General features: G+C 31.4%; 2 protein-coding genes across 2 annotated transcripts; both read left to right on the forward strand.

The window, feature by feature from the left end:
* Window positions 1-1,057: 1,057 nt before the first annotated feature.
* Window positions 1,058-4,972, forward strand: LOC126661194 (tropinone reductase homolog At5g06060-like). The gene is made up of 5 exons (XM_050355011.2): window positions 1,058-1,214; window positions 1,355-1,562; window positions 2,252-2,468; window positions 2,599-2,705; window positions 4,583-4,972. Exons 1-5 carry the CDS (start codon window positions 1,126-1,128, stop codon window positions 4,781-4,783), a joined length of 822 nt encoding a protein of 273 aa, XP_050210968.1. The 5' UTR covers window positions 1,058-1,125; the 3' UTR covers window positions 4,784-4,972.
* Window positions 4,973-10,392: 5,420 nt separating this feature from the next.
* LOC126661318 (protein phosphatase 2C 37-like) lies at window positions 10,393-12,287 on the forward strand. Its single transcript, XM_050355138.2, has 4 exons — window positions 10,393-10,961; window positions 11,052-11,375; window positions 11,471-11,576; window positions 11,880-12,287. The coding sequence occupies exons 1-4, from the start codon at window positions 10,488-10,490 to the stop codon at window positions 12,212-12,214; spliced, it is 1,239 nt and encodes a 412-aa protein (XP_050211095.1). The 5' UTR covers window positions 10,393-10,487; the 3' UTR covers window positions 12,215-12,287.
* The last annotated feature ends 2,244 nt before the right edge of the window (window positions 12,288-14,531 follow it).

Raw genomic sequence — 14,531 nt, forward strand, 5'->3', positions numbered from 1 at the left:
ATTTCTGATATCTCAAAGACAAAAAAAATAGATCTCTCTTACATATTTGATATACCTTCAATGTATCTCTAATATAAAGCGGACAAATATAATAATATTTTTATTTTTTTCTATAAAAAATACATCATAGATAAACATTTGATACTTAAAAAAAATACATTTCTGATCATCACTGATATAGAGCAGGCAAGCGAAAGCTTCTAATTGCTGAGTGAAAACCTCTTAAGTGTTGAGAGATATATTTTTGTATTATTAAAAATGTTGCCAGCTTTTAAGTTTTTTTTTTAATCAGTTCTTACTTTTTTGTGTTGCTTGTTTAAGTCAAAAAAACTCATTTAGTGCACATGATAAGAAAAAAAATATGAAGATAATTAAATTTTATCAATGTGTTTTTTCTAGTGTTAAGCGTGCTTATAAAACTAATTTAGAAATTATATAATAGATGTATGTAGAGTCGACATGTTTTACTAACTTGTTTCAAAAAAAAATGGTAAACAATGTGTATTCACCGATGTATTTTATATTAAAATCAACGCTAATTCTACATTTAGCTACAACAACCGTGAATCGAGTTTTTTCTATAATAAATAGCGATTGATAAGTAAAATGAGTAATCAATAGTTGAATGATTATTTATGGCATACATTGAAAATGATGTGTTCAGTAGCGCGGGTAATAATATAGTTGTCTATTTCCTCAATCTAACGGCAAAAGGAGGGTGTTGGCGAAAATCCGCAAGTATATAGTTGTCAATCAATTAGTATAGACTATAAAGGCCAAATATCGACTTCACATGAAAAGTTAATCTTTAGCCATCAAATTATAAATCTCAATTTAGTTAGCAATTCACTAAATGAGTTTGAATTAAATTAAGTTCAATTAATAAAAAAATATTGAAACAAAAAAAGTTAAATACTAAAAAAATATTAAAAGAATTTAGACATATTAAACTTAATCGAATACGAGCCGAATGTAAAGTGACCGGGCTAGTTAGATTCAAATTGGCCCAATCTCGGCCCATGATCATACCACTCACAGTCATTATCGTCATCGTCCTCATGGTCGTCGTCCCAGCAGCTACTTAGTACTTACTTTTTTTAGTAACCTGCAACTAAAAGTCCAAACATGTCAAACACTGGAACCAGTTTCAAACAATCACGATGGTCTCTTCACGGAACCACCGCTCTCGTCACCGGCGGCACCCGCGGAATCGGGTAATCTTTAAACTTTTTGTTCGATTCATGGGTTTGATTTAAAACTGAAAAAAACTGTATATTTTAGTAATTTAGATGTCCATTTAATGGAATCACATTAACTTTATTTGATTGTGTAAAAAATATCATTACTATTATAGGAATGCAACGGTGGAGGAGCTGGCTGGACTGGGAGCTAGGGTTCATACATGTTCAAGAAATGAAGAAGAATTGAATAATTGTTTGAAAAATTGGACGGAGAAGGGCTTTTTGGTAACTGGGTCGGTCTGTGATGCAACTTCTCGAGCTCAGAGAGAGAAGCTGATTGAAGAAGTGGGTTCTGTTTTTAAAGGCACTCTTAATATTCTTGTAAGTAAATTTTTGGTCATTATTGGTTAATTGATTTCTTGCATTTATTCTGAAATCAATATATATTCTAGCATTGTTTTAGTGTTACTCGGTAGCACGTACACTTCATTCAACATGTCGCATTTCGGAAATGTTTGGGAAACATTTTAGATACTTGATGTTTCAGACACGAAAGTCATTTTTCACATAGGAAACCTTAAAAGACACCGTTTAGCCTTGTCCGTGTCCAAGTGTCCGTTTTCCTATGTCCGTGTCCGTGGTACCTTACATGAAACATAAAATTAGGGTTATTTGCGCCTAAAAAAGAAACAACATTTTTATGTTTTTAGCAATTTAAGCACCATCGCTGAGATTGGCAAAAGAATTCCTAACCTTTCACTTCTCATAGCATATTTGGCAGTTTTCAATGCGGATGTGCAAAGTGCTAGAAAAAGCGAAAAGTTTAGCCTTTTTTTTTGTAATTTTTAATGGTGTACTTAAATCGCTAAAAGAGTGAAAGTTGGGGCTTTTTTTTGCAAATAACTCTAAAATTTATTTGAGTTTATGAAATGGCTACTTTTAGTTGAGTGTGACATATATACCTAATTTTTACGATAAATATTAAACGAGTTTAACAACTGAGGAGCATTACTTCAAACAGTTGTTTCTGCAGCTTTCTAGGATTTAATGTGCATGGCCTTTGACTTCAGGTTAACAATGTTGGCACGAATATAAGGAAGCCAACTACTGAGTACACTGCTGAAGAATATTCCAAAATCATGCTAACTAACTTCGAATCTGCATACCATATGTGTCAACTTGCCCACCCTCTTTTAAAATCCTCCGGTGCGGGAAGTATCATATTCATTTCCTCTGTCGCAGGTATTCAGCACTTAGGTAGCGGATCAATTTACGGGGCAACTAAGGGTGAGTTACCAATGTACAATTTTATCTATAATTTCCGCACAATTATCTCTAATTTCTTCTGCGTAAGCATTATTTGGCTAGTCTTATTTATCAACTTACAGAATACGTACATTCAATTTTCTGGTGGCAGGTGCGATTAATCAACTAACGAAAAATTTGGCCTGTGAGTGGGCAAAGGACAATATCAGGACTAATGCTGTTGCACCTTGGTATATCAGGACCTCAATGGTGGAGCGGGTAATGATTCTAACTCTCTTTAGTGTCATCATGCATGTCGATCTAATAGCACATTATCATATTTTGATAAAGGTCTTACTTTTTTATGTGAAGTTGGAAAATTTTAGGTCTATAAATGAATTGATTCATCTCATTCACAGCACAGAATGCACCTAAACATTATCAACAGAAAAAATACCGGTTTTGATTACATCATTAAGGTGATCTTCACAATGCTAGCAAACTGACCCTTACCTTCCAACAAGTTTAACTTAATCTCAAAAATGAGCACTGTATCCCGTTGGTTCAGCAGGCTGATGCCTCATGATGAAGACCCGAGTTTAACTCTGTAGCGTTGCCTTAGGGTCACTTTTAGGGATCCGGTCACAAAGTCTTCTCTTTAAAGTTATAAGCTTACTCATTTCATTGGTATCTAAGATCTTACAGCGCATGGAAATTTATTGAGTTCTATGTTTCTGCATTTCGTTTTTTTTTTCGTTTTTAGAAATGCTCCGAAACTTAGTCTTATAGAAATGTAATTTTGCCATTTTTTCGTATCTAGTTTCTCATTTCGGCGTTTCCTCTACCGTGCTATATAATCTAAGATTATCTACTAGAACCTTAGTATGGAATTTTCATGGCCTACATTATATAACAGAACTATGAGGTCGTAGAAACTTTTTAAACGAGACTCGAAATTCCATCACGTTCCATATCTGTTTTATTTCCGATTTCCGCTTATAACATCCTCCTGATTGTCATCTTAGTAAAGCATCCACTTAACCACTAGTTATTCCGAACAAGACGGTAGTACTGTGGGTTCAGCCTCAGCCATATTCAGGCTGACGCCTCATGATGCATACCCTGAGTTTAACATGTATTATTACCTTGGGTTCACTTTTCAGGATCCAGTCACCAAGTCGCCTCTTTAAGGTTACATGCTTACTCACTTTATTGATATCCAAGATCTATGTTTGCACGGAAATTTATCGAGTTGTATGTCTTTGCATTATGTTTTTGTTTTTAGAAACGCTTTTGCAACTCTGAAATTCTGTATTAATAATTCATTCTCGTAAAAGATGTAATTTTGCCGTTTTTTCATTTCGAGTTTTGTATTTCAGCGTTTCTGTGCTACATAGTCTAAGATTATCTAGTAGATTTTCATACAGAATTTTCATAACCTACATTATATAACTGAACCATTTGGATGTAGAAACTTCTTATGCGAGACTCAAAATTCCGTCATGTACCATATTGTTCTATTCTTGATTTTCCACTTATAACATCCTCCTGATGGTCATCTGAGTTAAGCATCCACTTAGCCACTAGTCTTTCTGAAGGTGACAATAATATATCTTCTTCCTCAACATTTGTGCATGCTGATAACTGCGTAACGGCCTATAATGTATTATCCTTTTGAATTGTTGGTTGCATATGGCCATAAAAACTTTCAGTAGAATCTTCTTAGAGTCTTGTTTCCGAAATCACTATAAATCCGTTATTATGTAGAGGTAATGATTTTAGCATTACACTAGAGCCATATGTGGTTTATGTTTTAACTCAATTTCTTGCATTGTACCTTCTGCCAGCGTCAAACAGGGGCTCTCTTTCGTGAAACCCTCCCTCCCTATGAATTGGAGGGTGGATTATTGGAGAATCATTGAAAATAGGGGTGGCCACGGTTTAAGAACCGGCTGTTTCAGTTTGAAACTGCTGGTTCACAGCTCCATATTAGTCCAGTTTGGAGTTGGAACTGTAACCGGAACCGGTGATACATCCAAGAAATATTGAATCAGCCCCGAACTGGCCTTCCCCGTTTCCTGGCTGGTTCACAGGCTGAACCTGCCCTTGGCCACCTCTAATTGATTTCTTACTGCATTCTATTTTTCTCCTTGCAGCTGCTTGGAAACAAAGAATTCTTGGACAAGGTAGTTGCAAAAACTCCTCTTCAGCGGGTCGGAGAAGCAACAGAAGTTTCATCTTTAGTAGCATTCCTTTGCCTACCATCTGCATCTTACATTACTGGGCAGATTATTTCTGTTGATGGAGGCGTGACAGCGAATGGATTTGATTCCGGAATGAGACTCGATCTTAGTTGAAAAACCGCATTATCGGACACCTTTTAGCATTACGTCTTCTTGAATTACCTTTTCCTTGCAATTGTGAGTTCAGTAAGCTGTGTATTTAGAATTTGCTATTCAAGTTAATTATGGTGATAAATTTAGTATGGAGAACATGGAGATGTAGCTTGTTGTACTTGGTCTTCAATTTTTTAATTAATTCATAAATCGATAGGTGAGTAAATAGTTTAATTAATTAATTAGAATTGATAATATAATCACAAGTAAATAGTTTGAATAATAGTACGACAACTTATTTTATTAAAATTTATATAATTAGAATTAAGTGCATAAATTATACATCATTAGTTAATATCACTATTGAGATGTAAAATAATATATTATATGCTAAATAAAGCGTAGAATGACCCCTACTTTTTTTTGATATATTTATAACCCCGACTTTGTATAGCTATTTAAAAATACTCATTTCGCATTACGTGCTATGCACGTGGCTCGTAACGTAACTCGTCAATGAATATATTAGTAAATTTATTATAATTATATTAATTTTTTATTTATAATTAATATTAAATTAGTTAAGAATTTTGTAAAAATAAATATAATATATTCGGTTATTAAATTTTTTTCCAAACTGAATTTATTCTTCTTTTGGTTTTATAATAACCATAATTAAATAATTAATTTAATTTTATTAATAATATTTTTAAACTTAATAAGATATAAATTTAAATAATATTATATTAACCAAATACAATATTTTAATTTTGTAGTTCAATCACACTAAAAGATAGGTATTCCTACTAATTGGCCACAATCTCAATTTATCAAATTAGAAATCAGAACTCAAACAAAGATTAGACAGTTTTGATCTAATTAAAAATTGACTTAAACAAATAATCAAAATTATCAAAACACATAGCAAAACACTTAAAAAAATCAACAAAATTCCAATAACAGAGCAACTAATTAAGATCGTGAGTTCCTTTTTTTCCACAAACGCTTCCTCCTCTCCAATTATTACAAAAAAAATAAGACGATCATACGATAAATTTTCGGTTTAAGGCTGGAGTCACTACTTCATCGGTCTCAAAATAAAGCTCGCAGTGAATAAAATTTTGCAAGGATTTGTAGAGATGCATAATGCATTCAAAATCCACAATCTCTGACTTTGAAAAATTCAGGAAAAAAACAACAAAAACTACAATCAAATTAAACTGTATTTAAACCCCCAAAATAATATTTAAAAAAAAAACAGAAACTTCTCAGAAACATGAATCATACGTGTCATTAACCCACAAACTCCATTTCATCTGTTTTTTTGGTTGCTTTAGTTAGCTAGAGAATTGACAAATGTCCGTTTTAAGCAGCCTATACATTAATTAAAAAAAGCAGCCTGTACATTAAAAAAGGTTTTCTAATTTTAACTTTACTTAATTAATTTTAATTTTGTTGCTGACTTGCTTTTGCTTTGTTGGTCACGTGTCACTTATTTCTGTTAGGTCACCTCACCTCATCACAAATCGAAGAGTCAATGCTTTACAGCTTTCATTTTGGACACATGGCATGTTCTCATTAGTTAGGTAATGTTACAGCCTTTATCTTTATTAGTGAGGTGGCACAGAATTTCAGTCCCTCTTGGTGTGAGGATAGCTTACATGACTCATGATGGAGAACTAAACTTGCAAACCCCACATGTGAGGTATTGGGTGAGAATTGTAGTTATGTAGAAGTAAAGATCTCTTTTGGATATAATAGGTAAAATATGGGGACTTTCTTGCAATTTTACCCATTTGTATTCTTTTTAATGTTTTTTAGCTCCCATGATTCAAAAGTTTAAATTATACTTTAATGAATAATGAGTACCTAGGGAGTTATTGTTGGTTTCGAGAAAAAAAGGAAGTCGTTGCATTTTGAAGAATCGGATCGAACCATCCGGTTCGATCAGTTATATAAGGAGCTGATCGGTAGTCTGATTATACTAATTTATAAAAATTAAAAATTCGGTTCAATTGAATTCAATTATATTGTAACTGTAAAACCGGAGACTAAATCAGCGAGTTTTAAAATAATTTAGTTCAATCATATATGGACTATTTTAAAAATACGTTCGAATCAAACTAAAATTTTAGTTTTGTTTGTTTTTATTAATTCGGTTCGGTTATGGTTAATAATTTAATAACATTTGATTAATTCTATTCTATTCTATTTTTGATACAAATTTTTTATATAAACCGAACCAATCAAATTTATTTAATTATATATAACATAGTGTTGCTTTTGTAATATCAAAATTAATTTATTTTATTTATTTCTTTTTTAATAATTAATTTTAATAAAATTTAGTTATCCAATTAATTGAAATTACCGACCGAGACGAATAATTATTTTGGTTCAGGTTGCATATTTCAATTACTGTTATGCTTATAGAATTCTATTCGGTTTAGTGATCGATCCGACCGACGATAAGGAATAGAGAAGAATGTGAAGCAGAATGCAAAAACCATGAAATAAGAGGCTCATTCTGCAATTTCCAAACTTATCAAAATTTTGCACTTAAGGACCGTCAAAACATTTTCCAAAAAACAATGTAAAAAGTCTTAAAATTGGACAGCAACTACTGCAAATGCTCGAAACGTGTCTGATTTAACCAACAAAACGAAAACCAAAAGACGGACATTGCTGGCTCAGCTCCACGTAAGGCAGGGACACGTGTCGGAATATTAGAGCGACTGACTAAAGATATTCTGAGAAGCGTCAAAAAGTATTTGACATTGGTGTCCCTTATACGTGTCGAAATCTCCTCATCTTTGCCTTTTCATAACTGGAACGCCCTTAATCATGCCGGTTTACACCAGATTTTACCCGCTTCGTTCTTGTACGCTGCTCAACGCGCGTTGTTACACGCTCCTTTAAAGAAAAATGGAAAGGCAATATGTAGAATGTTTATTCACTTTACAAATTTTATTAGATTTTGTTGAAAACTAAAATAATATAATTGCTTTTCTCCTCTCCAAAAAATGGACCATTCTTTTATATTTCACGTTCAAATTATAGGTCATTCCCTATATTTGATAAAAAAAACTTAAAAATTTAAAATCTCATATATTTTTAACAAATATATTTAGTCATCTTCAAATAAATAAATAATTTAATATTCTATTACAAGTTACACCAATAAATAAATTAGTCATTAATATATTGTTTATATATTTAAAAATTAAATAAAATAAAATTCTAAAGATGAATAGAAAATTAATTTTAACAATGTTAACAAAATTAATTTATATTTTTAATTTTTTTTTGCTTGATCTATCTTTGTGGACCTAAGGGAGTACAAAACTGTGGATATCTTAATTACATTTTGAAATGAAAATCAAATTAGACTATTCAAATTCATTATAAAAAATATAATGTAAAATAATAAATGGTTATAAATAAATATATATTAACTATCCTAGTTATGATTTAAATAAAAGTTACTAAATAAAATTCCACGTATAAATAGATAATAGAGTTATAGTTGAAATTTAATAATTATCATAAGTAAATAATAATTTTTTATTATGTATAATATTCAATATCCTAGTCTAATAAACATCAATTATAACCAAAATGTGCAAACAAATATTATTTAGTCAATTGAAAAATTATCAATAAATACATGATTTTATGTCAAAGTTAAATCGCACATATGAATAAATAATAGATGATAGTTAAAATGAATCATTATCAACTGTAAAAAAATAAAAACTATGATTAAACAGTAATTTTATTATAAATTATCTAATATCATAAATAATTAAACTATAATTAAAAGCAAAAGTGTAAGTAAACAATATTTAGCTATTATAAAATATTGTCAATAAGAAATGTGATTTTATACCAAATTAAATCATACATGAAAAAAAAAATTATAGAAAAAATTAATAAATTCATAATTAATAATCTATAAACTACAAATTTATTATATTATATCCTAGTTATGGTTTGACGATAATTAAAGTCAAAACGTGCAAGTAAGCCATTTGTGAAATACCATTAATAAATATTTGATTTTTCATCAAATAAGATACACATTTTTTTTATCAAAGCATATTATTATATTAAGGTATCATATCAGATTTACAACCTAAATCATCGAAGTAAATAGTAAATTAAAATTATAAAAAAATAAAAAATAAATTGAAACGCTATACTTGATATACGAAAAAAAACGAACAACGATAGAAATTTAAAGATGCAATTTTTACAGATGTAAATAAACATGATGAATTTAACTGTTGAGGTTTTCCGATCTAACACCAATTGCGCCTCGTAACTTATATTGATCTCTTATTCCGCTGTTAATATACTTCATAAGATGATATAAAAATTATAAATCTTCAAAAATTTGAATTTGAAATTTTAAAAATCACGAAAAAGAACGTGACAAATTTAAAAATCTATGCACAAACTACAAAAAACATACGAAATCTCTAATAAACTGAGCAATTTATTTAAAAAAAATCACCAACTTTGGAATAAACGAGTTAAAGAAGAGGATATCTGGTTAAAAGCCAAATACCATTGTCCTCTGAATTTGAAATCAAAAGAAAAAACAGACTTTATTTCTCTAGAAAAAATATTATCTTTCTAAGGTAGAGAGTAGGCATCGCATCGCTCATACAAATACACATATGAACAAATAATATATTATAATTGGAATTTAATAATTTGGTAATTATAAATATGTTTTCATGTAGATAAATTTTTTCTATACTGCACTACTTAATAAATGATTCTATAAAAAATGAGATATTTTTAAAATTATTCGGAAAAACATTTATTAAAATATTGACAAAAAAGTTTTATCTGAAACAATACTTATAAATATATAGGATTGAAAATAGTTAGAATTAATAATTATTTAACTATAAATATTACTTTTACCATAGATTATTTAGTACCCGAGTTATGATTAAACAATAATTATATGCAAAAGTGCAAGCATCGTAAAATGTTATCAATAAACTATGTGATCTTATACCAAATTAAATCACACATGAACAAATAATAAATTTATAGTTAAAAATCCCTTTCATCTTAGTACTGGTATAATTTTGTGTATAAGTGGAGGTGTAGTTCATAACCTAACAAGAGCGCGTCTATTCAAGAGAATCACACACGAATCTCATATTTGATGATCAATGCCACGTGGTGATATCCTAGGTTATGGTATAATAGCAAATAATTAAACCTTCTAATAAATAATCAAAATTAAAACATAGTTTTATTTAATCAAAACCAAAATTAATTAAAAAATAGATATTCTGAAGAGTCATCTTTTCTTGTTAGGACCACATGCGTGTCAGTAAAGGAAGGTCGTTACAACAATTCGTGGAATATCCTCATTGGTCCACGTAAACAGCCTTTAAAAATCAAGACACACGTGTTCAAATAACACAAAGAGAGAGAAAATATATAAAATAATCGAACGGTGAAGATACTTTCAAATTCACTATTCCAATATATCTACGTCATACCAACTGTACATGTCGGATCTTTTCATTTGCCCGTGACGGTGACGGGCAGCATATGTGGCCCCCAGCTGACTAATCTCTATTTATTTATTAATTTACTTTCCCTCTAAATTCTCTCCCCCCAAATCATTTTTAATGGTCCATTGATTTCCTCTTCAAAAAATCTCTTCAATTTCTTAGAATTTCAAATCAAATCTGTAATGGCCGGAATTTGTTGTGGCGTCGTCGGAGAAGGTGATTCGGCTACCGGAGTAGCCGAAACAAGCTCGAGAGCTTCGAGACGGAGGAGATTGGATCTCCGGCCGTTTAAAATGGTTGCGGATTTAGCTGTTCAACCTCCGTCGGAAAACAATAATAAACGGCAGAAAGTTGAGCTTGTTACTAGAAATAATACAGTTGTTCCGCCGCTCGAAAGCTCTTCTCGTGGTCGGGACTGTAATAACGATGATGAACGGAGTAATAAGAAGTCGAATGCTGATAAGAAAAACAAAGAGTGTTTGGATTTAAATCGCGAGTCTGTTAATAAAAACTTAGAATCGGAAACTCCGAAATTCGGTACGACTTCTGTTTGCGGTAGAAGACGGGATATGGAAGACGCTGTGTCGATCCAGACGTCGTTAACCGGTCCGAAAACTTCGTTTTTCGGCGTTTTCGACGGTCACGGTTGCTCTCATGTAAATAAAAATTCTCAAAACTTATGTAAATCCTTATATTTGTTGAACTTCAATGTATTAATTATTTTGGTGTTGTGATTGTGTTTTTAGGTTGCGATGAGATGCAGAGAGCGGTTACATGAAATAGTGAAGGCAGAAATGGAAACGTTTCGAGAAGAGAAGAGCGTCGAGTGGAAGCAAACAATGGAGAGCAGCTTTGCGAAGATGGATAAAGAGGTGGCGGATTGGTGTATCGTCGGAGATGAATCTCCGAAATGCCGCTGTGAGCTTCAGACTCCTCAGTGCGACGCCGTTGGATCGACTGCTGTTGTTGCTGTTGTGACTCATGATAAGATCGTCGTCTCTAATTGCGGCGATTCCCGCGCTGTGCTCTGCCGTGGCGGCGCTGCTGTCTCACTTTCCTCTGATCATAAGGTAAAATTTTGTACTTGAACCTGTTTTTCGTTTCAACATAATTTACCGGTAATCGGAGTTTGATCTGACTGTTCTTTTTATTGTAAAATTGACAGCCTGATCGGCCAGATGAACTGCACCGAATACAAGAAGCCGGCGGTCGTGTAATCTACTGGGACGGGCCGAGAGTCTTGGGTGTTCTAGCCATGTCGAGAGCAATCGGTGAGAGATTTAACTGTTTTTTCAACAATTATAACCTTAGGTAGCACGGATACTTTATTCAATTAACATGTTCTGTTTTCGAAATGTTTTGGATACGGGTAATTTATTTTTTACACGAGAAATCTTAAAATGGATTCTTCATTCATCACATGTCCCGTTTACGAAACGTTTTGGATAATAATTCCGATTCGCCGTGTTCTTGTTTTGTTTTTCCAGATCTGTGCCCGTGCTACCTATTTATAACTATTGTAACGACTTTTGTTCTATGGATTTGTATTCAACTGCTTCTTTTATATGTTTCAGGCGATAATTATCTGAAACCGTATGTGATATCGGAGCCGGAGGTGACAATGACGGAACGATCCGACGAGGACGAGTGTCTTATATTAGCAAGTGACGGTCTATGGGATGTAGTCTCAAACGAGACAGCCTGTGGCGTTGCACGAATGTGTTTACGGGCAGATAGGCCGTCGTCTTCATCGCCGGGGAGCGATTCCACCATGAGTAGCGGTTCTGTTGAGAGTTCCGATAAGGCGTGTTCTGATGCTTCAATTCTGTTGACTAAGCTTGCTTTGGCTAGACAAAGTACGGATAATGTTAGTGTTGTTGTGGTTGATTTAAGAAGGAAACAACGTTAACAGCAATGATTAGCAGAGATCAAAGTTCAAATTTTCTTCAAGGAAATTTAGTATATGGAAATAGTATTTTTTATTTGTTTTAATCTTTTTAGCTTTTTAAATTTCAAGTTCTATAATCTCTATCTAAATGAATGAAGAGATTTATGAAAGTAAAATCAAATTTCCCAAAATTTGGAAAATTAAAAATAGATATATAAGTTTAATGAGGAATATGATTCTAATTTCTAAAGTTTGTACAAAAAAAATTGGCATTTTATTCCTTTATTCGATTCAATAGTTATTATGTTAATCATGTGCACCTTCATTTACATTTTATGTACTTGAATATTTATAATTTTTATCATTTAATTAATTGATTTATTAAATAAATTTTAATGAAAATGATGGATAAGATAATTTTAAAATTTAAATGGGATATGTAATGAAATTTTCAGCTATAAAATGATGAGATTTTGTATGGAATGGTGAGTGAACGTGGCGATAATGGGAGTGTGGTGGTGGGTGGATAAAATGAAATGAGAAAATTTGAATAATTATTTGATTTGATTCCAATTCTTTGAGTAGAGGAGGGGCTCACCTGCTGGCTACAATCATCAGGTGACACGTAGCATTTGGTCTGAGATTTGGCATCATCAACTCTGTGCTGTATTAGATTTGGTTAGATTTGATGTTGATTTCATTTTTGCCTTTATCATTCCGTCTCCATTTCAAAAGGGCTTGAGTAAAACTTTGAAATTACTTTGCCTAATTTTGTTTCCACCAAATTAATCTAACCCTAACATATTTCTTATAATTTACGGTTTGATATATTTTATTTGAAAATCAAATAATTTGTTATTTTATTTTTAATTCCGATCAACAATTAAAGACTTCTGTTAGTTCCGTTAATAATTTGATATTCACTTTCAAACGATTTGGTACCTCACTTTTAATTATATTAACGATTTAATATTTCATTTTCAAACGATTTAATACCTCATATTTAATTCGTTAACAATTTGGTACTTATATTTAACAGAAGGTTGTAAGTATTTACAAATTAAAACTGAGGTATTAAATTATTTTTTTAAATAAAAGATATCAAACTGTGAATTATGACATACGTGGGAGGCTTTAGAATAATCTGCTCATATTAGTAATGAAGCCTAATTATTTTGCAAGGCCGAGAACCGGGCCCTATCTATAAAAGCCTCAAAGTATTTCGGGTTTATTTTTTCAAAAATATCTCATTTTTTGAAATTTTTATAAAAATACTCCTTTTTAATAATTTAGTAATAGATTATTGGTAACTCATTGGTAGATTAGAAGTAAAAGGGGTATGTTTGTAAAAGTTTCAAAAAATGAAGTATAAAAGGTCATTTCCCAAATATTTCCAGAAATCAAAAGTTCATCGATTCTTTTCATTTTCTGACTGTATTTACTTGAGAACCTCTTTCACTTTCTTTATCAAAAGTCAAAACTTGCGAGAATGAAAATTACATGGATAAATGCCTTTTTCAACAAACTGAAAAAATTATTCTAAAATAATGATGAGAGCTGTTAATTCAGTCATCGAATATGGCTTTTTTAATCATCAAAAAGTTATCCAAATACATAATTGAAACTACAATCTTGAAACCGCTTGGTTTTTAAAGTTTCAAACTTTTTAAGTCTCATCTTCAATATAGATCCATAAGTTATCTCTCAATTCCTTCTACAAGAACATGGATCTAAAATTGGAACGGACACTAAAAATTCTTGAGCGATATAAAATATCGGATCAAAGAGGTGCGAAAAAACCTTAAAAGTTTATCCAATTAAAATAAAATTCAAACAAATACCTTAAAAAGGACTTCTTGAAACAAGAAAGGTAGATCTAGAATTAATGGTATTATGGGTGAAGAAAAAATAATTTACCGGTTAACTGAAAAAATCATCTTCTCCCACCTTTAAAAAGATGAAAAATAATTTTTTTTTTACTTTTAGAGAGAAGGGAGAGCACAATCATCCCCAACTTGTGCAATTGTTATGCTGGACTCCATAATCCGTAATTTTTATGTGATTTTTTATAAAAATTATTTAGCCCATGAATGAAAGTTTTGCAATTATGTTATATATTGGTATTACGACTGTGCAAAATTCGGTAGCTTAAATCTCTCCTCTCCTTTTAATCATCTTCTTATTTTTGCTTCATTCAAAGAAGAATGAAATTTTTTCTTAGAAGTTGTCGCATTTTAGCTAATTTTAGGCAAAAACACAAATTTTACAAAGAGTCGTTCAATCCACACTCACTTCAGATACTAACGAATTTAATTTGACCTATTTTTCTAATTGTGAT

The sequence above is a fragment of the Mercurialis annua genome, linkage group LG8 (assembly GCF_937616625.2).
Source record: "Mercurialis annua linkage group LG8, ddMerAnnu1.2, whole genome shotgun sequence".
Lineage (NCBI taxonomy): Eukaryota > Viridiplantae > Streptophyta > Magnoliopsida > Malpighiales > Euphorbiaceae > Mercurialis > Mercurialis annua.